Source organism: Microcaecilia unicolor, chromosome 1 (genome assembly GCF_901765095.1).
Source record: "Microcaecilia unicolor chromosome 1, aMicUni1.1, whole genome shotgun sequence".
Lineage (NCBI taxonomy): Eukaryota > Metazoa > Chordata > Amphibia > Gymnophiona > Siphonopidae > Microcaecilia > Microcaecilia unicolor.
Window position 1 is genome coordinate 112,823,442 of NC_044031.1, and position 25,949 is coordinate 112,849,390.

Here is a 25,949-nt window from a genome sequence, read left to right on the forward strand (position 1 = left end):
CCATTTCCCACTTCATGATAGTTTTATGAAGAAAAAAAAAAGGATCATGTTAACAAGCTGCTCAGCTCTTTTAGGAATTTTTGCTAAGTAATTTTCATATAGCTATACATGTTTCTGTCTCAGAGGATATCAGTCAGTACATCTCAACTGAAAGTAGAGTACTATGGTGACAGTCACCAGGCAGCCATGATGGGAAAGGACACACACACAAACACAAGTACTGTACTGCTATCACTTCTGTTCAATATTAACAGGGGATAGAAAGAGTACCTACAAAGGATGGCAAAAACAAGAATAAAATAAATTTAGATATGCTTCTCCAATAAAGCAAAAGGATGCCATCACAACAATTAATTTTGTTTCAAGACAAATAGCTGAACAGCCACCAATTACATCTGATTTTTATTTCTAACAAAGCTCAATTCATTACTTGAATAATTGCCCTTTGTCTAGACTTGCTCCTGACTTTCTCACAAAGTAGTAATGACACATCAAAGGCTATAAATTGCAATTCAATCAGCAATATTTTAAATTCTGCTGCTTCAATACTAGAGGAAAAATGTATACATATTTTTAGTCCAGCATTTCTGCCAGAGCAACCCCACCCCCACCCATTGCTAATAATTAGTTATTTACATTTGATTAGTAAAATAGTGACAAACAACATACCATTTATACAAAAAATTGGACTTTAAGAGACTCACAAACATTACATTATCATGAGAAAATATAATACATACAGATGGGGTTAGACTTTACTGTTGCAACAGGCAGAACTATCAAGCACAGTTTAAAGTTTTCTAGTCACTCATAACTGGCATATTTGATTTTGCATATGTTAAACTGAACATAAATTCTTACCAGTTTGCTAAAATGATATTTACAATAGCCACAGTATTGGACGTTATCCGCACCATTACCTTCTTCTTCACAAAGAAGTCCAGCAAGTTGAGCACTGAAATAAAAATCAAGCACTAACTACTAGGAAAAATAATGTAAGATTTAGACCACTGTCATTTATTCCTAGCTCCTGTGATATCACAACTTTACTTCATGTTAGTTAAAGAACCATTAGCTAAATGTTCTCAAAATAGTCTACTGACAAGTTCAACAAATGCCAGGCAACATGATCCAAAAGCAAATATACACAAAAAAATGAATAATGGAAAAAGCTTGATTATAACCTGCAAGTACAAATAATCTAATAAATATGTTTAACTGATTCATGGTCAGGGCCAGAATAAAAGGGTGGGCGAAATAAAGTTTCAACATTTACAACTTCAAGGTTTATCCAAAACTGGTTAAATCAAGATTCCTTAGCGTCCCTCCGGACCGGACCAGAAAGTGACTTGATGGGTTGTGCACGTCTTCCAGCAGGTGGAGACTGAGAACTCTGACTCTCAAGAGAACCAATAAGAGCCCTGGCTAGCTACAGGAGGATTCAGTATTCTCAGTCTCCAGCAGGTGGAAGATGGAGAGCCCTTCATTCTCTTTTAATTTCTTTCTTTCTCCTAGCTTAAAAAAAGGGGGGGGGGTTACTTTCCTCATTTAATTCTATGCACCGGTGTTTCTCTTAGCAGTCAGAGGCTGAGACCCGCAGGAGTTCTCGGTAAGCCTCAGGTGGCCGGGTCCCTCCCCCCACAAACTCCTCCCAAGTTTTCTGTTTAGAGCTGGCATCTTCCTCCATTTGGAGAATGCTGCACTACCTCGGCCCCTTCACAGGAAGGGTGCTCGGAGGGCTGGGAGAGACAGCCACGTTAAATCTGTACATTTTTTTTTTTTTTAAAAACTGTGAACAAGCAAAGCTGCTCTGCTTTAGGCTCCATTTTACTTCTTCCTGCAGCCCTTTCGTTTTTGTTTGGGTGGGTGCTTGTTGGCTGTCTTTTCCTTTCTGGGAGACTGTCTGGTAGTAGTAGCAGTAGTAGTATTAAAAAAAAAAAAAGGCCCCACATTCACCAGTGTCGCACTATGGTGGAAAAGCTTAGGCACTGCGTAGACTGTCAGCGAAGGGGTCTTACAGCGCCGGAGTGTGCAAGCTCTGCATGGCTAATGAAATACCATCGGTTTCTCTTCATCTGAGCCAGCATATTCATCAGCCTCCGTGGTTTCTCCTCATTGCTTTGCAGGGACTTGTTCTCATAGGCTCCGGTTTTGGCAGGAAACACTGCTATTTTGGATAAGCAGCCTGTCATGGTAGAGAGGCTGATTCCTGTTCAGAAACAGTTGTCATGGGCTCCTTTGATGCCTTCTCTTGGGCAGAAGGGAATTCCTGAAGAGAGATTCCCTCCTGAATATGTTTTACAGATGTACAGAGCATTTCTTTTACATAAAGCAGCTCCCTCTGCAGCAGCTCCTTTTTTTTTTTGTATCAGAGAGGATTTTATCTTCAGCTGAGCACCCAAGGGTTTTCTGAGACCTAGAGGATGAACATGTGTGACGGATCCTGAGGTGCCCCTCCTTGAAGAAGATACTGGTTTGGGGAATACAGATTTCTCTGAGGACAGCAGTTCTGTGGACCCAGTTGAGGATGTGCTCCTGCTTGGAGAAGATCCCTCAGTAGCACAGATATTCATAAGGACAATTTACAGCAGCTCATATCTAATTTCTTCCACTTTAAATTTTGACAAAGAATCCTCAACTGTACAGCACCGTAAGGTAGACCTTTTAGTCAAGGGCATCAAGAAAACTGGCAAAATGTCTCCTATGCATCAGGATATCAGAGATATCATTCAAGCACAGTGGGACATACCAGATGCGCTGTTTAGGCTTTCAAGATCCATGATTTGTCTTTATCCACTTCCTGAACAGGATAAATTTCTTCTTAAGCCTCCGGTGGTGGATGCAGTTGTCTCCGCAGTTACCAAGAGGAATACCGTACCTGTGAATGGCAACATGACTCTTAAGGACATTCAGGATAGATGTATGGAGTCTATCTTAAAGTCTAGCTTTTGTCTCTGGTCTAGCGGTACAGGCAGCCATTTGTGGGTCCTTGGTAGCCAGAGATTGCTTTTGCTGGTCCAAAAGAGTTTTAGTTAGGTCTTTGGATGAATTTTCCTTAACAGATGAGGAAGTGACAAAAACTGAGATGGGTTCTGCCTTTTTAGCAGATACCTTATATGATTTGCTGAGAGCTTCTTCTAAGTCTATGGCACTGAGTATTGCAGAGCGTCGATCCCTTTGGCTTTGATGTTGGTAAGCTTAGAAAGTTTCCTCTATGAGGATCCTTTCCTTTTGGTGAAGAGCTTGATAAATTAGTCAAGAGTCTAGGAGACACTAAGGTCCCTCACCTGCCTGAGGATTGTCTGAGGTCCGCTGGTCGCGGTTTCCTTTCCAGTTGAGGTCGTGGCAGAGATTTACATCAGTTCAGATCTTGCAGAGTAGCAACTGCCAAGAGAGCTCGATTTTTTAGAGATTTCAGTCCTTTTGTGGTGCCCAGCAGGGTGGCAGAGATATGGGTACTTAATTTCAGTCCCTAGCTCATCAATGAAGGTCTCCAGGCCCAACCTCTAATTCCTGTAGGAGCTCCCTTGGCTCAGTTTTATTGGAGGTGGGCCCTGAATACCTCAGATCAGTGGGTTCTCAAAATTATTTGCGATGGGTATGCCTTAGAGTTTGCGCAGCAGCTGACAGATGCCTTCCTAGAGTCTCCCTATCAGTCTCATCTCAAAGTGAGAGCAGTCAGGGATACAGTACAGAAGCTTCTCAAGTTACAGGCTGTTTGCCCAGTTCCATCGTCAGAGATCAGAACAGGGTGTTACTCTATTTACTTTGTGGTTCTAAAGAAAGAAGGGTCCCTTCCAGCCAATTTTAGATCTCAATGAAGTCAACCGAACGCTCAAGTCTCCAGTTTTCATATGGAAACTCTTCGCTCCGTCATAGTTGTTGTGTGCTCAGGGGTGTTTTTAATGGCTCTGAACTTAACAGAGGATTATCTGTACATCCCAATTCAGCCGTTCAACCAGCAGTTTGTTCACTTTGTGGTTTTGGACAAGCATTATCAGTTTTGGGGTTTGCCTTTCGGCCTCGCTACAGCTCCTTGGACATTCACCAAAGTCATGGTAGAGGTAGCTGCGGCTCTCAGGAAAGAGGGCATTCTAGTTCATCCTTACCTGAACGATTGGTTAATCAAAGCAAAGTTCTACCAGGAGAGTATGCAGGTCACAACTCGGGTTGTCCAGTTTCTTCAGTCCCTCAGATGATTGGTAAACCCTCTCAAGAGTTGTTTGGTACCATCTCAGACCCTCAGTTATCTCGGAGTCTCCTTCGATACTCTTTAAGGGTGAGTGTTTTTCCCACAGAACAGAACTGTCAAGCTTCAGGATCAGATTTGTACTCTCCTACACAAACCGATACCACGTGCAAGAGACTATCTTCAGATCTTAGGCTCCATGGCAGTGAAACAGAGGTAGTTCCTTAGGCCAGAGCATATATGAGACCTCTACAGAAGTCCTTATTGTACCACCGGTCTCCGCAAACAGATTCACTGCCTTCAGACTGCCGCTCAGAACTTTCAAGAAGAGGAGACTTTGTTGAGCTTCGGACTCAAAATCTGACCAAGGGAGTTCCTTTGGATCCGCCTCACTGGATGATGGTAACAACAGATGCCAGTCGCAGGGGCTGGGGAGCTCACTGTATGAGGCACCTTGGTCCAAGAAAGAAGCATGCTGCTCGATCAATCTTTTGGAAACACGAGCAATTTGTTTAGCCCTGCAGGCTTTTCATCATCTAGTCGAAAATAGCCCCGTGCACGTCCTTTTGGACAATGCAACAGCAGTGGCTTATCTCAATCGGCAAGGAGGGACGAGGAGTCAGCTGTTAGAACAAGAAGCGGATCCTCTCATGAATTGGACAGAACATCATCTCTCAGAACTGTCGACATCTCATGTAGCAAGGACAACGAATGTTCAAGCAGACTTTCTCAGTCAGCACACTCTAGACCCGGGAGAATGCTGAGGTCATCATGGATCTGATGGAAACACATCTACTGTAAATTCCAAGGTACCATGATTCTTCAGTTGCAGAAATGATCACAAAGCAGATTTGGCCCATTGGAGCTTCTTTATGCATTTTCTCCGGGCCTCTTCTAGGGACAATCATTGAAAGGATCAAGACCGTAATCTTGATAGCACCAGACTGGCCGGATTGGCCCCCGCAAGCCTTGGTGCGCCTTCTGGTGGACTCTCCATTGAAGCTTCCGCAGTCACCCAGCCTTCTCATCCAGGGGCCAGTAGCTCATCCAGAACTGGCTCGAATTTGTCTTAAGACTTGGCTGTTGAAAGAGCACGGTTGACAAAGAGGGGTTACTCTTCCAATCTGTCATGATGCTTCGTTCACAATGTCGTTCAACTTCTCTAAACTACATTCTTACTTGGCGCATTATCAAGTCTTGGCGCGCCGATCGGGCAATTTCTCAGTTTCAAGCTTCAGTAGCGCAGCTTTTAAATTTTTTCCAGGATGGTATTGATTAAGGCTTGGCCCTTGCTTCTCTCTAAAGGTGCAGATGGCAGCATCATCATGTTTCCATGGTGGTATCAAGGGAAGAAATTCCGCTAGCCATCCGGATGTTATCCGTTTCGTTCGGACAGCAAATTTAATTCATCCTCCTAGATCTTTTTTTTCCTACTTGGGACCTCAATTTGGTTCTCTCAGTTCTTACTAGACCTCATTTTGAACCTTTGACAGCTTACACTCTAAAGGATTTGATGCTCAAGACAATACATTTGGTGGTCATTGCTTCTGCTAGACATGTATCAGAATTCAAAAACACCTCTCACACGACCTTACCTATCACCTTTCCATTTAAATCCTCATCTACCTTCAGCTTATTACCGAATGTATTTAAGATCATGCAATGACTATATCATAATAACACTCTGTAAGCCACATTGAGCCTGCAAAAAGGTGGGATAATGTGGGGTACAAATGCAATAAATAAATTGCAAGAATTTTCTCGTCGATCTCCTTTTTTGGAGTTTACTAAGGAGTGTGTGGTTCTTGCGTCCCGTTCCATCTCTGTTTCCTAAGGTCCTGTTGAGATTTCATTTGAATCAAACGTTAATTTTGCCAGTATCAGGTTCTTCCTCCAGATCAGAAGACCAGCAGTGTCTGCGTAAGCTGGATGTCAAGAGAGTTCTGAAACAGTATTTGCAATCTACAAGAGATTTGACGATCAGAGGTTCCCGCAAAGGGTTGGCACCCACCATTTCTAGGTGGCTTAAAGAGAAGATTGCTTTCGCTTACCATCTATCAGGGAAACCAATTCTGGAGGGAGTAAAAGCCCATTCTACCAGGGGCAAGCGGCATCATGGGCTGAGCATTTTTTGGTGACTTCTTTGGAAATATGTAAGGCAGCGACATGGTCTTCCTTAACATAGTAACATACTACTACTTATTTCTATAGCGCTACCGGACGTACGCAGCGCTTCACACTTGAACATGGAGAGACAGTCCCTGTTCAATAGAGCTTACAATCTAATTATGACAGACAGACAGGACAAGTAAGGGATAAGGGTTAGGACAGACAGGACATATCAGGGATAGGGGACAGTTGAAGGTTTCAGGTTTAGGAGTTAAAAGCAGCATCAAAGAGGTGGGTTTTTAGCCTAGATTTGAAGATGGCCAGAGATGAGGCTTGGTGTACCGGCTCAGGAAGTTTATTCCAGGCATACGGTGCAGCAAGACAGAAGGAACGGAGTCTGGAGTTAGCGGTGAAGGAGAAGGGTGCAGATAAGAGAGATTTGCCCAGTGAGCAGAGTTCCCGGGGAGGAGTGTAGGGAGAGATGAGAGTGGAGAGGTACTGAGGAGCTGCAGAGTTAATGCCTTTGTAAGTCAGTAAGGTAAAATTATGTATCATACCTGATAATTTTCTTTCCATTAATCATAGCTGATCAATCCATAGACTGGTGGGTTGTGTCCATCTACCAGCAGGTGGAGATAGAGAGCAAAGCTTTTGCCTCCCTATATGTGGTCATGTGCTGCCGGAAACTCCTCAGTATGTCGATATCAAAGCTCCATCTGCAGGACTCAGCACTTAGAGAATTACACCCACAAAGGGACACTCTGCCCAGCTCACCACCGCCGAAACGGGCGAGGGGAATTAACCCAGCTCATCCCCACACAAGTGGGGGAGGGAAATCCGTCCAGCTCATCCCCGCGGAGTGGGAGAGGGACACCACCCCGCCGATGCGCGGGGATCTGGCTTATCCTGCAACCGCAACCGCGGGAGGAGCTGACTGACCCTAACACCGCCGAAGCGGGAGGGGTACAAAGCTGCCCTACAGCCGCACGAAGCGGGAGGGAGCGCCGGCAGAATTTATGTCTCAATCCAGCCCCGTAAAACGGAGGGGAGAGGAATGCAGCAGCTCACTGTAACACAAACTCGTCTCAACTCTTGAAGAATCCAATTGAAAAAACTTGAACACGAAGTCCTCCTGAACAGGAACTGAAGACTAAACTTGAACCTGAAATGCAACCAGAATATAAACAGTACAGATATCTGGGAGGGGCTATGGATTGATCAGCTATGATTAATGGAAAGAAAATTATCAGGTATGATACATAATTTTACCTTCCATATCATCATGCTGATCAATCCATAGACTGGTGGGATGTACTGAAGCAGTACTCACACAGGGCGGGACATTGAAATCCCTGACCGCAACACTGAAGCTCCAAACCGGGCCTCCGCCCGAGCAGCCACAGTCAAGCGGTAATGCTTGGAGAAGGTATGGGCCGATGCCCAAGTTGCCGCCTTGCATATCTCTTCCAAGGAGACGGACCCGGCCTCTGCCATCGAGGCCGCCTGAGCTCTAGTGGAGTGAGCCTGCAGCTGAATAGGCGGCACCTTCCCCGCGGTCACATAAGCCGCTGCAATGGCTTCCTTGACCCATCTTGCCACTGTAGGCTTAGCAGCCTGCAGACCCTTACGAGGACCTGCAAACAGGACAAACAGATGATCCGATTTCCGGAAATCATTGGTCACTTCCAAGTATCTGATGATGAGTCGTCTCACATCCAGATATTTGAGAGCAGAGTATTCCTCTGGGTAGTCCTCCCTACGAAAGGAAGGGAGACAGAGCTGCTGATTCACATGGAAGCGAGAAACAATCTTGGGCAGGAAGGAAGGCACTGTGCGAATAGTCACTCCTGTCTCCGTGAACTGCAGAAAAGGCTCTCAACATGAGTGTGCCTGGAGCTCGGAAACTCTTCTGGCTGAAGTGATAGCCACCAAAAAGACTGCTTTCAACGTCAGGTCTTTCAGAGATACCCTCGACAAGGGTTCAAAAGGCGGCTTCTGCAAGGCTCTTAGCACCAGGTTGAGATTCCACGCAGGCACCACTGAGTGCAGAGGAGGGCGCAGGTGATTAACTCCCTTGAGAAAACGTACCACATCTGGCTGCGAAGCCAGGGAAGCACCCTTCAGGCGGCCCCTGAAGCAAGCCAAAGCCACCACCTGGACTTTAAGGGAACTGAGCAACAGGCCCTTCTCGCAGGAACGCCAGCACTGAAGAAATTGGAGCAGTGAAGGGAGAAAGTGAGCCTGTTTCACACCACGCTGCAAAGGTACGCCAAACCCTGGCGTAAGCAGTAGAAGTAGAGCGCTTCCTCGCTCTCAGCATAGTGGCGATGACCTTGTCTGAGAAGCCCTTCTTCCTCAGACGCTGCCGCTCAATAGCCAGGCCGTAAGACCAAAGGGGGAGGGATCCTCCATCACCACGGGACCCTGATGCAACAGGCCCAGCTCCACTGGCGGCCGCAGAGGGTCGTCCACTGATAGCCTTATCAAGTCCGCATACCAAGGACGTCTGGGCCAGTCAGGCCCCACCAGGATTATTCGGCCCGGATGCTTTGCCACCCGGTCTAGTACCCTGCCCAACATGGGCCAGGTGGGAACACATAGAGAAGCTCCTGTGTCGGCCACTGTTGGAGAAGAGCATCTACTCCCGGAGATCGAGGGTCCCGTCCTCTGCTGAAAAAGCGCGGCACTTGGCAATTGGCCGATGACGCCATCAGATCTAGGCTCGGCTGGCCCCAGCGCTTCGTGATGTCCAAGAACGCCTGAGCCGATAACTGCCACTCTCCGGGATCCAAGGTATGGCGACTGAGAAAGTCCGCCTTGACATTCATGACTCCGGCAATGTGGGCCGCTGACAGCTGTTCCAGGTTCGCTTCCGCCCACTGGCATAGATTCATGGCTTCCTTGGCTAGAGGGGCGCTCTTGGTACCTCCCTGGCGGTTGACATAGGCCACAGCCGTGGCATTGTCCGACAGGACCCATACTGGCTTCAACGCCAGTACCGGGAGGAACTCCAAAAGCGCCAACCGAATGGCTCTGAGTTCCAGGAGGTTGATAGACCACTTTGCCTCTGCAGGAGACCAGAGCCCCTGTGCTGTCCTTCCCAAGCAGTGGGCTCCCCAGCCCGTCAAAGAGGCGTCCGTCGTGACGACAATCCACTCCGGGGTCACAAGAGCCATCCCTGCAGACAACTTGTCTGTCTTCAGCCACCAGCTCAGCGCCTTGCGCACTGCTGGGTCCAAGGGAAGGCGCACAGCATAATCCTCCGACACCGGAGTCCAGCGCTGCAGCAGAGAGTGTTGTAGTGGTCTCATATGAGCCCTGGCCCAGGGCACTACTTCCATCGTGGCCATCATAGAGCCCAACAGCTGCACATAGTCCCAAGCCCGAAGTGGAGAGGCTACTAGGAACTGGTCCACCTGAGCCTGAAGTTTGACAATCCGATTGTCCGGCAGGAACACTCTGCCCACTTGGGTGTCGAATCGAACTCCCAGATACTCCAGGGACTGAGTCAGGCGCAGCTGGCTTTTCTCCCAGTTGATGATCCACCCCAGGGAGCTCAAAAGAGCAATCACCCGGTTCACAGCTTTGCCGCACTCTGCATAAGAGGGGGCTCGGATCAACCAGTCGTCCAGATAAGGATAGACTTGTACTCCTTCCTTTCGCAGGAAGGCCGCGATGACCACCATTACTTTGGAGAAGGTCCGCGGAGCAGTAGCCAACCCGAACGGGAGGGCTCTGAACTGGAAGTGTCGGCCCAGGACTGCAAAACGCAGAAAGCGTTGATGAGGAGGCCAGATGGGAATATGCAAGTACGCTTCCTTGATGTCCAAGGATGCCAGGAACTCCCCTGCCTTCACTGCTGCTATAACAGAGCGGAGAGTCTCCATGCGAAAGTGCCGAACTTTCAAGGCCCGATTGACCCCTTTGAGGTCGAGGATAGGCCGTACAGAACCTCCTTTCTTTGGTACCACAAAGTAAATGGAGTAACGTCCCTTGCCAAGCTGATTTTCTGGCACCGGAACGACCGCACCCAGGCGGATCAGATTGTCCAAGGTCTGCTGCACTGCCACAGCTTTGACCGGAGACTTGCAGCGCGGGAGTACAAACCCGTCTCTTAAGGGTCGGCAGAACTCTAACTTGTAGCCGTCTCTGATGACTTCCAGCACCCAAGCGTCTGAAGTTACCCTGGTCCACTCGCCCAGAAACGAGGACAGGCGTCCTCCAATCTGCACTGGGCCATGGACCAGGACCCAGTCATTGGGTACGAGACCCTGGGGGAGGACCAGAGGGCGCACCTCCGGGACGGCGGTCTCTGCGAAAGGAATGCTGCTTGGGGGAGATGTTCCTCTTGAAGGAAGAGGGGGCAGAGGAGCCCGACTTGCCCGGGCGGTACCGACGGGCTTCCTGAAACCGTCCTCTGGAGATACCGGGGCGAGCACTGGCCCGAGCCGTGACCTCTGGTAACCTCTTGCCCTTAGACGTGCCAAGATCGGTCACAATTTTGTCCAGCTCGACCCCAAAGAGCAGCTTGCCTTTAAAAGGCAACTTAGCCAGGCGGGACTTAGAGGCGTGCCGCAGACCAATGTTTCAACCAAAGCCACCGCCGCGCAGAGACTGTCTGAGCCATACCTTTAGCCGAGGCTCTCAAGACATCATACAGTAAGTCTGCCAAATAAGCCAAGCCCGATTCCAGGGCCGGCCAATCAGCCCTCAAGGAAGAATCCGAGGGGGAAGCCCGCTGCACAATCGTCAGGCACGCCCTGGCCACATAGGAACCGCAACTGAGGCCTGCAAACCTAAGGCAGCCGCCTCGAAGGACGACCTTAAGGCCGCCTCCAATCTTCTGTCTTGGGCGTCCTTTAGGGCTGTGCCACCTTCCACCGGCAACGCCGTTTTCTTAGTCACCGCAGTGATTAAAGAATCCATGGTAGGCCAAAGGAAGGCCTCCCGTTCACTTTCAGGCAAAGGATAGAGGCGGGACATAGCCCTAGCCACTTTGAGGCTCGCTTCCGGGACATCCCATTCAGCCGAAATTAAGGTGTGCATGGCATCATGCACGTGGAAGGTTCTAGGCGGGCGCTTCGTCCCCAGCATAATGGCGGAGCCAACAGAGGCTGAGGGAGAGACGTCCTCCGGAGAGGAAATCTTCAAAATGCTCATGGCCTGCACTAACAGGTTGGGCAAATCCTCTGAGCGAAAGATCCACGCTGCAGAGGGGTTATCCGCTCCATCCGAGCGGGAATCCGTCTCCTCCAAGGAATCCCCAAAGGACCGTTGAGAGAACTCAGATACGCTGCCCTCATCTACATCAGAGGAAACAGAGTCCTCTAAGGCCTGGGAATCCACCCGAGGGCGATTACTTCCGGGGGCCTCAACCCCTTTATCAGACAAGGGAGAAGGGGCAGCGTTTTGCATAAGGAAGGCCTGATGCAGCAGCAAAATAAACTCGGGGGAGAAACCCCCCAGACTGTGCACTTCAGCAGCCTGGGCCACAGCCCTAGACGCACCCTCAACCGGCGCTCGCAAGAGCGGGGAAGCAACATGCTGCGCATCCAAGATGGCGTCTGGCGCGACACTCTGCTAAGGTGCTGTGCGGGAAGAACGGCGCTTAACTTTAGCTGCTTTTTTTTTTGCCGTCGCCCAAATCAAGGGCGGCCATGGCATGAACGTCTCCCAGCTCAGGGGCGGCCCAAGAAGAAGCCGTCCGAGCAGAGTGGCCGGCCAAGATGGCGGAGGCGAGCAGCAGGGGATGGGCGTTTATGGCGGGAAAAACCGCCGCACCGGAGGAAGACCCGGGACACTGACCGGCCTCCAAACTGACACCCAACAAGGGCGAATCAGAGACCCCCGCATCCCCGCTAGAAGCGCACACGCGGTCCGGGGAGCGATTCTTCGCGCCCTCGCACTCCGACGCCATAGGCCACGTGGAGATCGATCGGGGAACCCCCTGCCCGCTATAAAAAGGTAAAAATTACCTGCTTCTCGCTCCGAGCTGTAACGACCTGGTGTCCCAGTGAGTAGCTGCAATAAACGTTTAAATAAACGTCGAAATAAACGCCCTTAAGGACGTTCAAATTTTTTTTTTTTTTTTTTAAACGGAGCCAGCGGGAGGGGGGAGAAAAGGAGGGACCTGGTACCACCAGGTTTGCACTTGCTCAAGAAGAGCCCTCAACCCCAGGTACTCAACAAAACCTAAAAATTAAGCTTGGAGACCAAGCCAGAGCTGCTGCTGTGTGTGACCACCACCTGCTGAGATAGAGAACATACTGAGGAGTTTCCGGCAGCACATGACCACATATAGGGAGGCAAAAGCTTTGCTCTCTATCTCCACCTGCTGGTAGATGGACACAACCCACCAGTCTATGGATTGATCAGCATGATGATATGGAAGAGGAGTTTGAACTGAATGCGGAAACGGATAGGGAGCCAATGAAGTGACTTCAGGAGAGGGCTAATATGAGCATAACGACACTGGCGGAATATTAGTCATGCAGCAGAATTTTGAACAGATTGAAGAGGAGAGAGATGGCTCAGTGGGAGACCTGTGAGAAGCAAGTTGCAGTAGTCTATGCGGGAGGTGATAAGAGTGTGGATGAGGGTTCTGGTTGCATACTCAGAAAGGAAAGGGCGAATTTTGGTGATGTTATAGAGGAAGTGACGGCAGATAAAGACCTGTACGGTCCATCCAGTCTGCCCAATAAGATAAACTCATTATACTTGATATGTGATACTTTATATATATACCTGAGTTAGATTTGTCCTTGCCATTCTCAGGGCACAGACCATATAAGTCTGCTCAGCACTCTTCTTGTACAAAAGTTCTGAAGCTAACATCGAAGACCCTTAAAATTTACACTCAAGCCCATCCCTATCTATTCAGTCACGATCAGGGCACTGCATTCTTTTTCTAAACATTACAGACTGGATGTTCAGTGTTGTCAAAGATGTGGTTTTGGGGGCAAGTGTGCTTACGGCAGGATTGTTAGGGTCCATTCCTAATAATGTACTGCTCTGTTACTTCCCATCAGTCACTTTCTGGGCCGGTCCAGAGGGACACTAAGGAAGGAGAAATGAGATTTTATCTGCTTTCCTTTAATCCCTCCAGACCAGACCAGATCCCTCCCTTATGCTGTCTTTTTCAAGACATTTTCAAGTTCCTTAGTTTCACTTCTTTACGGCTAGGTTAGTTTACAGGTTCTTTAGGTTCCAGGTTACAGATGCTTTGACTGGAGAGTTGTGCTGAGTTTTAAAAAAAAACTGAGCATAAACTGAGCAGCTACGTATGCTCGGAGTGGCTGTTTTGAGTTCTCCGGTTGCACAGAAGTTGCTTTCTAAAGATAATACTGAATCCTCCTCTAGCTAGCCAAGGCTCTTACTGGCTCTCTTGAGAGTCATAGCTCTCAGTCTCCACCTGCTGAAAGGCATGCACAACCCATCAGTCACTTTCTGGGCTGGTCCAGAGGGACTAAAGGAAAGCAAATGAGCAGGTAAGATCTAATTTCTCCATTGGCAACATGTGAAAACCCTAAAGACCAGCATGTTACTCCTTCCTAAATGCCAACACCTTAAGCCAGTAGTTTCTCAAACGTTTTCAGTTCACGGCACCCTTCGTGTCCGAGCAATTTTTTATGGCAGCCCCCCCCCCCCCAACCTCTGCCCCCTTCCCCTTACAGATCTCCATCTTTTTATCTGCACAAATATATCAGTGCTAGGGTGTCCCTATAACCAGCCAAATAACACACTGATTACAATTTATAACAAATTACTATTCTACTTAAGAAAAGCCACATGTTTAAAAATATAAGTGAGATTAAATAAAAAAAAATGCTACCAACAAAAAAGAATTACAACTTGGATGCAGCAGCTCATAGGTTTGTGAATCTCTTTCCTGTCTTCCTTCCCCTCCATCCACGTCCAGCATTTCTGCCCTCCCCTCCATCCATGTCCAGCAACTCTCCTTTCTCCCCTGCCCTCCCCTCTATCCATCCAAGTCCAGCAACGCTCCTCTGTCCTCTATCCATCCAAGTCCAGCAACTCTCCTCTGCCCTCCACCCATCCCCAGCAACTCTCCTCTGCCCTTCATCTATACCCAGCAACTCTCTTCTCTCCTCTTCCCCTCCATCCATCCTTGTCCCGCAACTCTCCACTCTGCCCTGCTCTCTCCTCCATCCATGTCCAGCAGCAATTCTCCTCTCTCCCCTGCTCTTCCCTCCATTCAAGAGAGAGAAAATCCGCTGGCAAGCAGAGAACTCAAACGCCCCACGGTAAAGACAACAAAGAACAGAAAGTGGGAGAGCGAACAGAGAACAGAAAGTGGGAGACTTCAATAATTAGGTATTGCATCATGCTAACAAGCATCACTCTTTTTCATTCACAGCATATCCTAATCAAATGGTTTCCTTATATTATTTTTTAATTCCTTACTCACAAGTATATCCCAACTTAATGGTCTCCTCACATTAATTTTATAATCTTAAATTGTGTTACCCAGTTAAATTTGTATTTATGTGGTTGATATTATTTATCATCATTAAAAATTTTTATATAAAAAAGAAACCAAGCTCAAACATATGAGTCTAATACTATCGTTATTAATAATTTGTATTTTAAAATGACTAATTTTAAACTGTGTCTCTCAGTTAAGTTTTATTTATGTGGTTGACATTATTATTTTTAAAGATACCAAACCCAAACATGCATGTGAGTCAAACATTTTTATAATTGTAATATAAAGAAACTTCAAATGCATTATGTTCATAATTTGCATAATCTATTAATAATTTGTTTAAAAAAATCATTATTCCTTTGCATTATAAAGATTCTTGTTTTATTTGATGAAAATTATAGTTCAACACTTTTTATTAATTTTCCAGTTTAAAAATTACATACATTCATAATTGTTTATTTTCCAGTTATATAGCAACGTATGTGCTCCTCGTTCTTTATCATATATATAAATGTATGTGTTTTGTCTTCCAGAACACCATGTACATTTACACAGTCCACATATGCATGTGTTTCACAATTTTTCTGTTTTCAGAATTGTCATGCACATTTCTTCACATACATAGCTTTATTGTACACACATATATACTACTTTATATGTGTATATATATATTTTTTACATTTTTTGCAATGTTATTGTTTCTTCATTGTATATAAATGTATGTTTTTATAGACTCCTGATGCAGGCCTGACGGCCGAAACACGACGTTGTGTCGAGTCTTCGAAACCCTTAATAAACTTTCATTTTAAGAACATCCTCCAGTTTCTGATATCCTTGGTCGCTCTCCCACTTTCTGTTCTCTCCCCTCCATTCATCCACATCCAGCACCAACTCTCCTCTCTCCCCTGCCTTCTCCTCCATCCACAATATCTAGCAATTCTCCTCTCCCCCTACCCCGCTCCATTCATCTATGTCCAGCAATTCTCCTCTCTCCTCTGCCCTCCCCTCCATATCTAGCGATTTCTCCTCTACCCTACCCTCCATGTCTAGCGATTTCTCCTCTCCCTAAACAGGGGGAGGGGGGAAGCAAGCCCAGCCGCTAGGCCCGCAGACCCAAAGGAAGAATCCCCCGGGCTGTCACATCCACACGATAGCACTTGACAAAAGAGTGAACCAAAGACCACTTTGCTGCTCTGCAAATCTAGGCCAGACTCCCAATACTCATCTCTGCCCAGGAAAATGCCAAAGAACAAGCTCACAACCGGTCCAGAGAACGCCCGGATAGAAAATAGGCTGAGAAAATTGCCTCCCAAAGGCAATGGCAATAGAAGGCTAAGAAGCTGCCTGGGCCCGCAAAAAGCACCAAAAGAAGATCAGATAAGCGGAAGTCAGTAGCAACTTCCAAGTACAGAAGAAAAAACACAGTGAACATCCAGACAGCAGAAGCGCTGAAGTCCTTTGGATACTGAGTCGCCAGAAAAGCTGGCAAAAATAGCAGCTGATTAAGATGGAAAGGCGAAACCACCCTAGGCACAAAGGAGAGAACAGGCCAGACCATCACCCCAGCAGCTGAAAAGCAGAGAAAGGGTTCCTGCAAGAGCGTGCCAGGAACTGCGGAACTCTGCAACAAAAAAGGCATTAGAAAACTGACTTGAGGGTGAGGGCTGCACCGTGACCGAAAGTAAAGAGTCAAACGGAGGGACTAGAAGTACCCTCAGCACCAGATACTGCAATTCGGACACGGAAGAAAGACAGGAGGCCTAGGCTGTGCAATTCCCTAGAGAAACTGTACCCCATCGGGAAGAGGAGCTAGAAAAATCCTAGCTATATGATCCCGGTAACAGTCAAGGGCAGCCGCTTGAACCCCAAGGGAGTTGGCTGCCAAGCCATCCTGCACCCTATAAGGAAAGAAAGGTAAAATGTGCAGCAAGAAAGCCTGAAATGGTGAAATCGCCATGTCAGAGCACAAGGTCTTGACATTCCGCCACACTCTAACAAACTCTGCTGGAGCAGAACGCTTCTTGGCCTGAAGCAAAGTAGGAATGATTGGGTCAGAATAACCTTACACCTCAAAATCCACCGCTCAAGAGTCAGGAAGTAAGACCAAAGCAGGGGGAATTTTCCACGAGGATTGAGAAGGTCGGGCATCTGTGGAAGGCGCAAAAAGCTGACTACCATCAAGCGGATCAAGTCCGCGAACCACAGCCTTCTAGATCAGTCTGGGGCCACTAGAATGACCTGGCCCAGATGCACCTGAACAGCGGCCACTGAGGAAAAGGCATAAAGAAGAACCTTCGCTGGCCCCTGTACCAGTAGAGCGACTAAGCCCTGGGTGCTGCACACCCTTCATCCGCTGAATAATTGAGTGGTCTACATTTGCACTGACCAGCAAAACAAATCCAGCCCAGGGTTCCCCCAGCACAGGACGATCAACAAGAAGGCTGACAGAGAGCTCCCATCAGCTCGGATCCAATGAGTTCCAAGAGAGAAAGACGGCCTGAACATTCTCTGCTCCCACAAAGAGTGCTGCCGAGAGCTGTGGCACATGAGAGTTCTCCCACTGGAGAAGCAGACTGGTTTCTTCCGCAAGGAGGGAACTGCGAGAATCCCCCTGGCGGTAAATATAAGCAACCGCTGCCAAGTTATCCGAGAGAACTCTCACTGAATTCCCCAGAAGGAGAAGCAGAAAGGCCAACACAGTGTAGCAGACAGCCCGAAGCTCGAAGAGGTTCAAGGCCATTGAGCCTCCAGGGGAGACCAAAAACCTTGCCGATAGTGAGAGAGACAAGTGCTCTGCCCCCTGAAAGGCTGACATCCGTGATCACCACCATCCAGACTGGAGCCTGAAGGGTAGAGCCCTGAATCAAACTAGCTGGCAGCAACCACCAAAGCAGACTGTGCCAGGCAGTCAACTGCCATATGAGATGTCTCTCGTACTCCTCCAAGACTGGGGACAAGGAGCTCAACAGAGAGGGCACATTAGGGCCGGAGCCTATGAAACAACCCCCAGAAAGGCCGCCAGCAGACTCAAAACTTGGGCATAGTCCCAAACTCGGGGGGGGGGGGGGACGGTTCCTCAACAGTAGGCGCACATCTTGCAACCTGAGGCGCCTCTAGACCGGGAGAAGCACCCAGCCAAGCGTGGAGTAGACAAGAACACCCAGATATAGCAAGGTCTGAGAAGGAACCAGAAGACTCCTGAAGAATCGATCACCCAGACCAAAGGCTGGATAAGAGACACTATATGAGCTGTGGCCTGTAGGCTGTCCTGGACCCAGAAAACCCAGATGAACCAATCGTCCAGACAGGGGAGAATCTGAATCCCTTTGCAGCGCAAAGCTGCTGCTATGATAATCATCACCTGTAAAAAGGTCCATAGCGCCGCTGTCAGGCCAAAAGGTAGCGCTAGAAATTGGAAGCGCTGTCCCAAAAGGCAACACACAGAAGTTTCTGGTGAGGAAGCCAAAAAGGGAAAATGCAAGATATAGGGAAGTGAGGAACTCGCGGGACTGCACCGCAGCATAGAAAGCTCTCACGGTTTCCATGTGATAAAGGTGTAAGAGCAGAGACTCATTCAACCTCCACAGATCTAGCACGGGCCAGAAGGAACCTTCCTTCCGATGCGCCATGAAATAAAAGGAGTAGCGGCCGAGTCTGTACTCTGCAGAGGGTACTAGCACTACCGCCCTGAGGAAAAGAAGTCAAGCGAGGAACAAATCACTGCCTGTTTGAAGGAAGTGGCACACAGAGACTCCAAGAAAAATCTCCAACAGAAGAGGAGAATTTGAGCTTGGAGCCAACCAGAACAAGGTTTAAGACCCACAGGTCCGTGGTTAGCTTGGCCCAATCCTCAACACAGCGGGACCAACATCCCCCTACCATGACCTCAGAGAGGGCCGGCGTCCCAGCTAAGCGAAGGGAGGAAAAGGGCAGAAGATCTGCCTGCAGCCCCAGAGGAATGTCTATCAGCCAAAAGGGACTGCCACTGAGGGCGGCGAGATTTTGCTGGAAGAACAGGATGGCCCAGGTGATACCTACTGGTATCACAGAACCGTGGCATTAGTTAGCTTCCTCGCAGAGAACAGCAAGGCCTGTCCTCTGGGAAACAGCCGAGACTAGAATCTCCAAAGTCCTAGACCAACTTCTCCAAGTCCTTGCCACTCCAAACAAAAGTTTACCCTTAAAGAGCAGCCAGAGCAAACACTGCTTGGATGCCAAGTCCACAGCCCAATAGCAGAGCAAAAACAGGTGACGGCCAGTCATTGTCAAAGCCATTTGCTTGGCCAAAGCTCTCAGTCAAGGAGTCTGTCTGCTAAGTAAGCTAACCCCGCTTCTGCAGGAAACTCAGTGAAAGGTAGTTTCCCAGAGACAAGGAAGGAGGCAGCCGCCTGCTGTAGCGAGGATAGGGTCACATGCAGGCTCATTTTCAAAGCACTTAGCCTCCCAAAGTTCCATAGAAACCTATGGAACTTAGCCTCCCAAAGTGCTTTGAAAATATGCCTCATGGGCTACCAAAGCACAGAAGACAGCCAACTGAAAGCCAAGGCCACCACCCCAAAGGACATTTTAAGAGCAGACTCAAAGTTATGATCCTGTACATCCTTGAGGGGTATACCAGAGTCCACCAGCAGCGAGGTCTTCTAGTCACTGCCAGTACCAAGGCATCCCCCTTAGGTAGGCTCACGTGCTTCAAGTAATAGTGCGTTATCGGGCACAGGCAGGCCATAGCCTGCGCCACCCGAAGCCCCACATCCGGGGCAGAGTAAAGCACAGATAACTCATGCATGGCTTCATGAACAGGGAAGGCCTAGAAGGCCATCTAGTACTAGCTATCTCAGAGATCAGGAAGCCGCCACCACCGCTGCTTGTGCATCAGGAGAAGAAAAATTTAAATCTTGAAAGGCTAGAGAAAAGGGAGGGCAACCCGTCCTATGGAAAACCCACTTTGCAGAAGGATAGTCCGCCTCCAATGCAAGTACCTCCAAGTCCTCTAAATTGTCCAAGTCTGCAGCAGCTAGAGAGGACAAGTCCCCACCTTCCACTGAAGGCCCAGGAGACAGAGGAGTATCCCCATCCAAGCAAGGCTCCCAGCGCCGGCACTAGAAACTGCAGCCTCAGACCCAGACATAAGGAGGCTCACAGCAGGAGCAGATTTGGTTGGAAACACCTCAGTCCCAAGTGCAAATCGCGTCAGCAAGAAGGCACGATGTAGCATAAAGACAAAATTCTGGGGAAAATGGAACAATTTCTCAACAAAGGAATCCTCTTGAATCGACCCAGTATCACCCGTGGAAAAACAGGGGAAAGGCTGGAAAGGGAGGCCGTGCCTAAACCACATGGGGGAAAATTCAAAATGGCCGCTGGCTCCATCACAAAAGGAGCAAAAGTCAATTCCTGTGCGCGGGAAGACTCGGCCTTAATCTCGAAGCCTGAAAAATCCAGGGCGTCCTGACTCGAGCACCCTCCCAGACAAAGACCGGATGCTGCTCTCTGTTTTGCACAGCGAGAGCAGTGTTCACGAATTCTACCACCATACAGGACAGAGAAACACTGCAAGGCAGAAAGTAAATACACACTCACAGCAGCAGAACCAGCAGGTGTCAGCAGGTCAGGAGGGAGGAAGCTGGAGCAGATTTCACTCTCACCATGACTGGCAAGCACAAAAAGTGCAAGCCCACCTCAAGGCACATTCATTTTATTGCGTCTCCACACTGGGCAAATCTGTGAGGATGGAAGGGCCGAGGGAAAGCCAGGAGAGTTGAAGGGGTGGGAGAGGGTCCTAGGAACCAAGTATCCCCCTAAAGCTGGCACCAGATAGCCAGAGCACCCCCAGCTCTACTGAACCGTCCAAGTCTGAACAAGAGCTACCCAGAAGCCAGGAGCCTGTGGCACACGTCCATCCACCTGCTGGAGATAGAGAATACTGACTGGCCAGGGAGTGTCACGTCCTATAAGGCACAGGGCAAAACATTGCTCTCTATCTTCACCTGCTGGTAGATGGACACAACCCCCACGTTTCTGGATTCATCTGCGGTTTACGCTAAGGAAAAAAGGTTTACATGCAGGGCGGCAGGAACGAAAAGAAGGCTGTGGGGGAGCTGAGGATGGGCAGCTGGGGCTGGAACTGTGATGGCGGGTAAGCATGGCTTGTGGCACCCCCCCTGCCGCCATGCTTACCGGGTTGCGCTGGTCCGATATACCGCAGCACCCCAGAGAGATCGCTGTGGGACACCAGGATGCCATGGCGCACAGTTTGGGAAATGCTGCCTTAAGCAGTTTCTCCTCCTATGTTAATCTCTCAAAGGGAAAATGAGGTTCTTACCTTGGTAATTTTCTTTCCTTTAGTCACAGCAGATGAATCCAGCAGGTGGAGATAGAGAACACTGAAAAACCATAGTGCTCTATGGACGGCTAGCTCCATCTGCCTTCAGTATTTGAAACTTCTAAAGCAGAGTGTATCCTCAAAGTAGAACAACATGAACTTTCCTCACAGCGAACGAATGCTCCAGAAAAAGAGTAATAACCACACAAAGGAGGGACGATCTCAACCTCCTGTAAAAGAACAGAAATCCTGAAGACTGTTTTCCAATTTCTCCCAATGAGGAAACATATCTGCAGGAAAAAAACTGAACAAAAAACAGAGTCAGACAGGGAGGGATCATGGATTCATCATCTGTGACTAAAGGAAAGAAAGTTACCAAGTTAAGAACCTAATTTTCCCTTCCTTGTCATCAGCAGCAGATGAATCCATTAACTGATGGGCGGGAATATGCCACTCCCCGAGCAAGCATTTGCGCTACTGCGCGTCCCGCTTCGCTGCAACATCCAGCCTGTAATGCCGGACAAAGGAGAGCTGAGAAGCCCCAGTAGCCGCACTACAGATCTCATGAAGAGAAAGTGCTCCTGTTTCGTCCCACGAAGAGGAAATCGCTCTCGTGGAATGCGCTTTAAACGCATCAGGTGGAGACCGCCCTGAGTGCAGATACGCAGAAAAAATGACTTCTTTGAGTCAACGGGCTATAGTGGCCTTAGACGCCAGAGACCCTCTTCGAGGACCTGACAACAAGACAAAAAGATGATCAGAGGTCCTGAAGTCATTTGACATTTGCAGATTCTGCAAGAGAGCCCTGCGAACAACCAGAAGATGTAACTGCCCAAAAGATTCCGGAAACTCCTCCCTAGGAAAGGAGGGCAAATAAATGGGCTGGTTTAGGTGAAACGCTGAAACCACCTTAGGCAGGAAGGAAGGCAGAGTACGTACCGTTACTCTGGACTCTGAGAATTGCAGAAAGGGGTCTCGACAGGACAGAGCCTGGAGCTCAAACACACGTCTCACCAAGGTCATGGCCACCAAAAAGACTGTCTTTAGAGTCACATCCTTCCCGAAGCTCACCTCAGTGGCTCGAAGGGCGAACACTGGAGAGCCTTCAACACCAGCCCCAGGTTCCAAGCCGGACACGGCAGCCGCACTGGCGGGCAGAGCAGGAGTGCCCCTCTTAGAAATCAGGCAACATCCGGTTGAGTGGCTAGGGAAAGGCCAGAGACCTTCCCTCGAAAGCATGCCAATGCTGCCACTTGCACTCGCAGGGAATTGTAGGCCAAGCCTTTTTGTAAACCATCTTGCAAAAAGTCCAGTATCGGCGAGACTGTAGCCCGCGTGAGTGTGATTGCCTTTGAAACACACCACGCCTCAAACTGGTGCCAGATCCGAGCATAAGCAACGGAAGTGGACCACTTGCGGGCCTGTGGAGATGACTTTGTTAGAATAGCATTTGTCTCTCAATTGCGCCCTCTCAAGAGCCATGCCGTAAGACCAAAGCGGCAGGGACCCTCCATGGACACCGGTCCCTGCATCAACAGGTTCGGTACCAGAGGCAAAGGAAGAGGGGCCTCCACCAGCATCCGCCGGTGATCCGCATACCACGGCCACCTGGGCCAATCCGGGGCAATGAGAATCACCACTCCTTGATGTAGCCGAATTCGCAAAAGGACTCGCCCTATCAAGGGCCAAGGAGGGAACACACACAGGAGGCCCGGTGGCCAGGGTTAAGCCAAGGCATCCAACCCCGCCGAGCAAGGATCTCTCCGTCTGCTGAAAAAGCACGGGACTTTGACATTTGCGCTTGACGCCATTAGATCCGCTATGGGCGTTCTCCATTTGGCACAGATCTGAAGAAACAATTCGTCTGCCAGTTCCCACTCCGCTGGGTCGATTTGATGCCTGCTTAGAAAATCGGCTTGCACGTTGCTCTGACCTGCTATATGTGCTTCAGAAAGAAGCTGCAGGTGGAGCTCGGCCCAGTGGCAAATCTGAGCGGCCTCCGCGGCCAGTGCTCTGCACTGAGTGCCGCCCTGTCGATTTATGTAGGCCACAGCCGTCGTGTTGTCCGACAGAACTCTGACAGCCAGCCCTTCCAGAGTCTTGTGAAAGACCAGAAGAGCCTGGAATATCGCTCTCAGTTCCAAGCGATTGATGGACCACCCCGATTCTGCGGGTGTCCACAGACCCTGGGCATAGCTTCCCTTGCAATGTACTCCCCAGCCGACCAGGCTGGCATTGGTTATCACCAGGCACCAAGCAGGGAAGCGCCAGCGGCATTCCTTGCCGCAGCATGCTGTCGGAGAGCCACCACTCCATACTGAGCCGGGCTGCAGGGAGCCATGTTAGTCTGCGTTGATAATCCTGGGACATTGGAGACCATCGTTGAAGCAGGGCAATCTGCAGAGGTCTCAAGTGTGCTCTCGCCCATGGCACTACCTCCAAAGTGGCCGTCATCGACTCCAACAGCTGGACAAAGTCCCAAGCTCGCGGGCTAGGCATCCGCAGGAGCAGACGGACCTGATTCTGAAGCTTGCACCGCGTTTGGTCGGGTAGAAATACAAACCCCGAGGCTGTGTCAAACCGGACTCCCAAATATTCGAGAGACTGAGAGGGGGGTCAGGTGACACTTGGGTATATTGACGACCCAGCCTAGAGATTGCAGTACAGAGACCACCCCGGCTGTGGCCAGACGACTTTCGTCTGCCAAATCCGCTCTGATGAGCCAGTTGTCGAGGTACGGGTGAACCCGGATACCCTCTCGCATAAGAAAGACAGCTACTACCACCATTACCTTGGAAAAGGTGCGGGAAGCTGTGACGAGGCCAAAAGGCAAGTCCCGAAGCTGGAAATGTTTTCCCAACACTGCAAACCGGAGAAACCGTTGATGCGGGGGCCAAATAGGAATGTGCAAGTAAGCTTCTTTTAGGTCCAGAGACGTGAGATATTCTCCTGGCTGTACTGCCGCAATGACGGAGCGCAGGGCTCCCATGCGAAAATGTCGCACTCTTAGTGCCTTGTTGACTGACCTTAAGTCGAGGATCGGTCTGAAAGACCCGCCTTTTCGAGGCACCACAAAGTAAATGGAGTAGTGACCACAGCCGCGTTCGGCAGGAGGCACAGGGATCACCGCTCTGAGGTGCAACAAGACTTGTAAGGTCTCCTCTACCGCCGCCCGTTTGACGGCACTACCGCATTGGGACTCCACAAACACGTCTCTCACCGGGGCGCTGAATTCCAATCGGTAACTTTCTCTGATCAGGTCCAGGACCCACTGATCAGAGGTAATATCTTGGTCCATTCCTTGAGAAAGAGGGAAAGGCGTCCTCCTACTGCAGGAATTGAGGAATGGACCGGCGCCCTGTCATTGAGGGGGGCCGTCCCTGAACTCCAGGCCTTGAACCGGTCGCTGCGGAACGCTTGTCCGAGCGAAAGGAGTTCCTCTGCTGAAAACGGGCACGTTGAGAAAACCCAGCAGAGCGCCCCGGGCGATACCTGCGAGCTTCACGGAAGCGAAGTCTGGAAGTGGAGGGCCACACAGAACCCTTGGAAGAAGGCCTCGGCCTATCCTTGGGTAACCCTGGGACTTAGGGTCCCCCAGGTCTTTCACAATCTTCTCCAGCTCCTCTCCAAATAACAGGTGGCCCCGAAAGGGAAGCTACACCAGCCTGTACTTACAGGCCATGTCAGCCGCCCAATGCCGTAGCCATAGAATGCAGCATGCTGCAACCACCACAGACATCTGTCTAGCCGAAGCTCTGACCAGATCATAGAGGGCGCCAGCCAAAAATGACAGGGCCGACTCCATCCGCGGTGCAACCTCAGCGAGGGACTCCGCACCATACGCGGGCTGCTCCACTGCCTGTTGTAATCAATAAAGGCAGGCCCGGGCAGCATAGGAACTGCAAATAGACACCCTTAAGGCGAGGCCCGAGATTTCAAAAGACTGTTTTAACGCGGATTCCAGCCGCCGGTCCTACATGTCTTTCAGGGCAACCCCTCCCTCTACGGGGAGGGTGGTCCTCTTAGTCACCGCCGTGACCAAAGCGTCCACTTTAGGCATCCCCAAAGGGGCCAAGTGCTCCTCACTCAGAGAGTAAAGCTGACCCATAGCCCTGGCCACTTTCAAAGGCCCATCGGGTTCAGACCATTGAGCTGAAATAAGCTCTTGGATGGAGTCATGCACAGGAAAGGGCCTGCAAGGCGTCAGAAATGAGCGCTGGCAGCTCATCGCAGTGGAAAATCCTCACCGCATTGGGATCATCCAGATCCAGTGGCAAACCGGCACTTTCCTCTGGCTCTTCAGACCATGAGGCCCTGCCAGAACCCTCAGAATCCACAGGGGGGGGGGGGGGGGGGGGGGGGGGAAATGCGCCACTCTCCAACGGGGAATTTACCCGTCTATGTTTAGCGTCCTTCCAACGCTCGGGGGAATCAGCCAGCCCCGGGCCATCAACACCCGGGGGGAAACCAGGCAGCAGCGCAGTGTCAGACACCTGCGGCAGAGCTCTTTTCAGCATGAAAGCTTTATGCATTAAAAGCACAAACTCCGGGGAGAAAAACTCACTCTGACCCTCCGTCTCCACATCAGGAGAAACGAGAACAGGAGCTCCGCTGGTAGCCTCTAACCGAGGCGTCCCCTGCACTCAGACTCCTCCGCAACAGCGAGGGCAGAGACATGCGGCGCTTCCAAAATGGCGCCCGCTGCCAGCTCCACTGAGCAGGAAGAATCATCCCTCGCCATGCTCGTACCAGCTCTAGCGTCTAAAGAGCACGTCATACAGAGCCCCGCTGCTGATCTACGTTTACCACAACAGGAGCAGCGTTTAAACTGCTTCAGCAGCCATCATCCGACCGGACGGAATTATATAAGTAAAATGGCGGCT

At 49.6% G+C, this 25,949-nt stretch overlaps 1 protein-coding gene across 1 annotated transcript in view; it reads right to left on the minus strand.

The window, feature by feature from the left end:
- Positions 1 to 25,949, minus strand: part of MLLT10 (MLLT10 histone lysine methyltransferase DOT1L cofactor) — a 763,568-nt gene that overhangs the window by 531,290 nt on the left and 206,329 nt on the right. Inside the window, exon 7 of the mRNA XM_030199437.1 lies at positions 862 to 955. Within this exon, the coding sequence (XP_030055297.1) occupies positions 862 to 955 (94 nt within the window). The remainder of the gene's footprint in view (positions 1 to 861; positions 956 to 25,949) is intronic.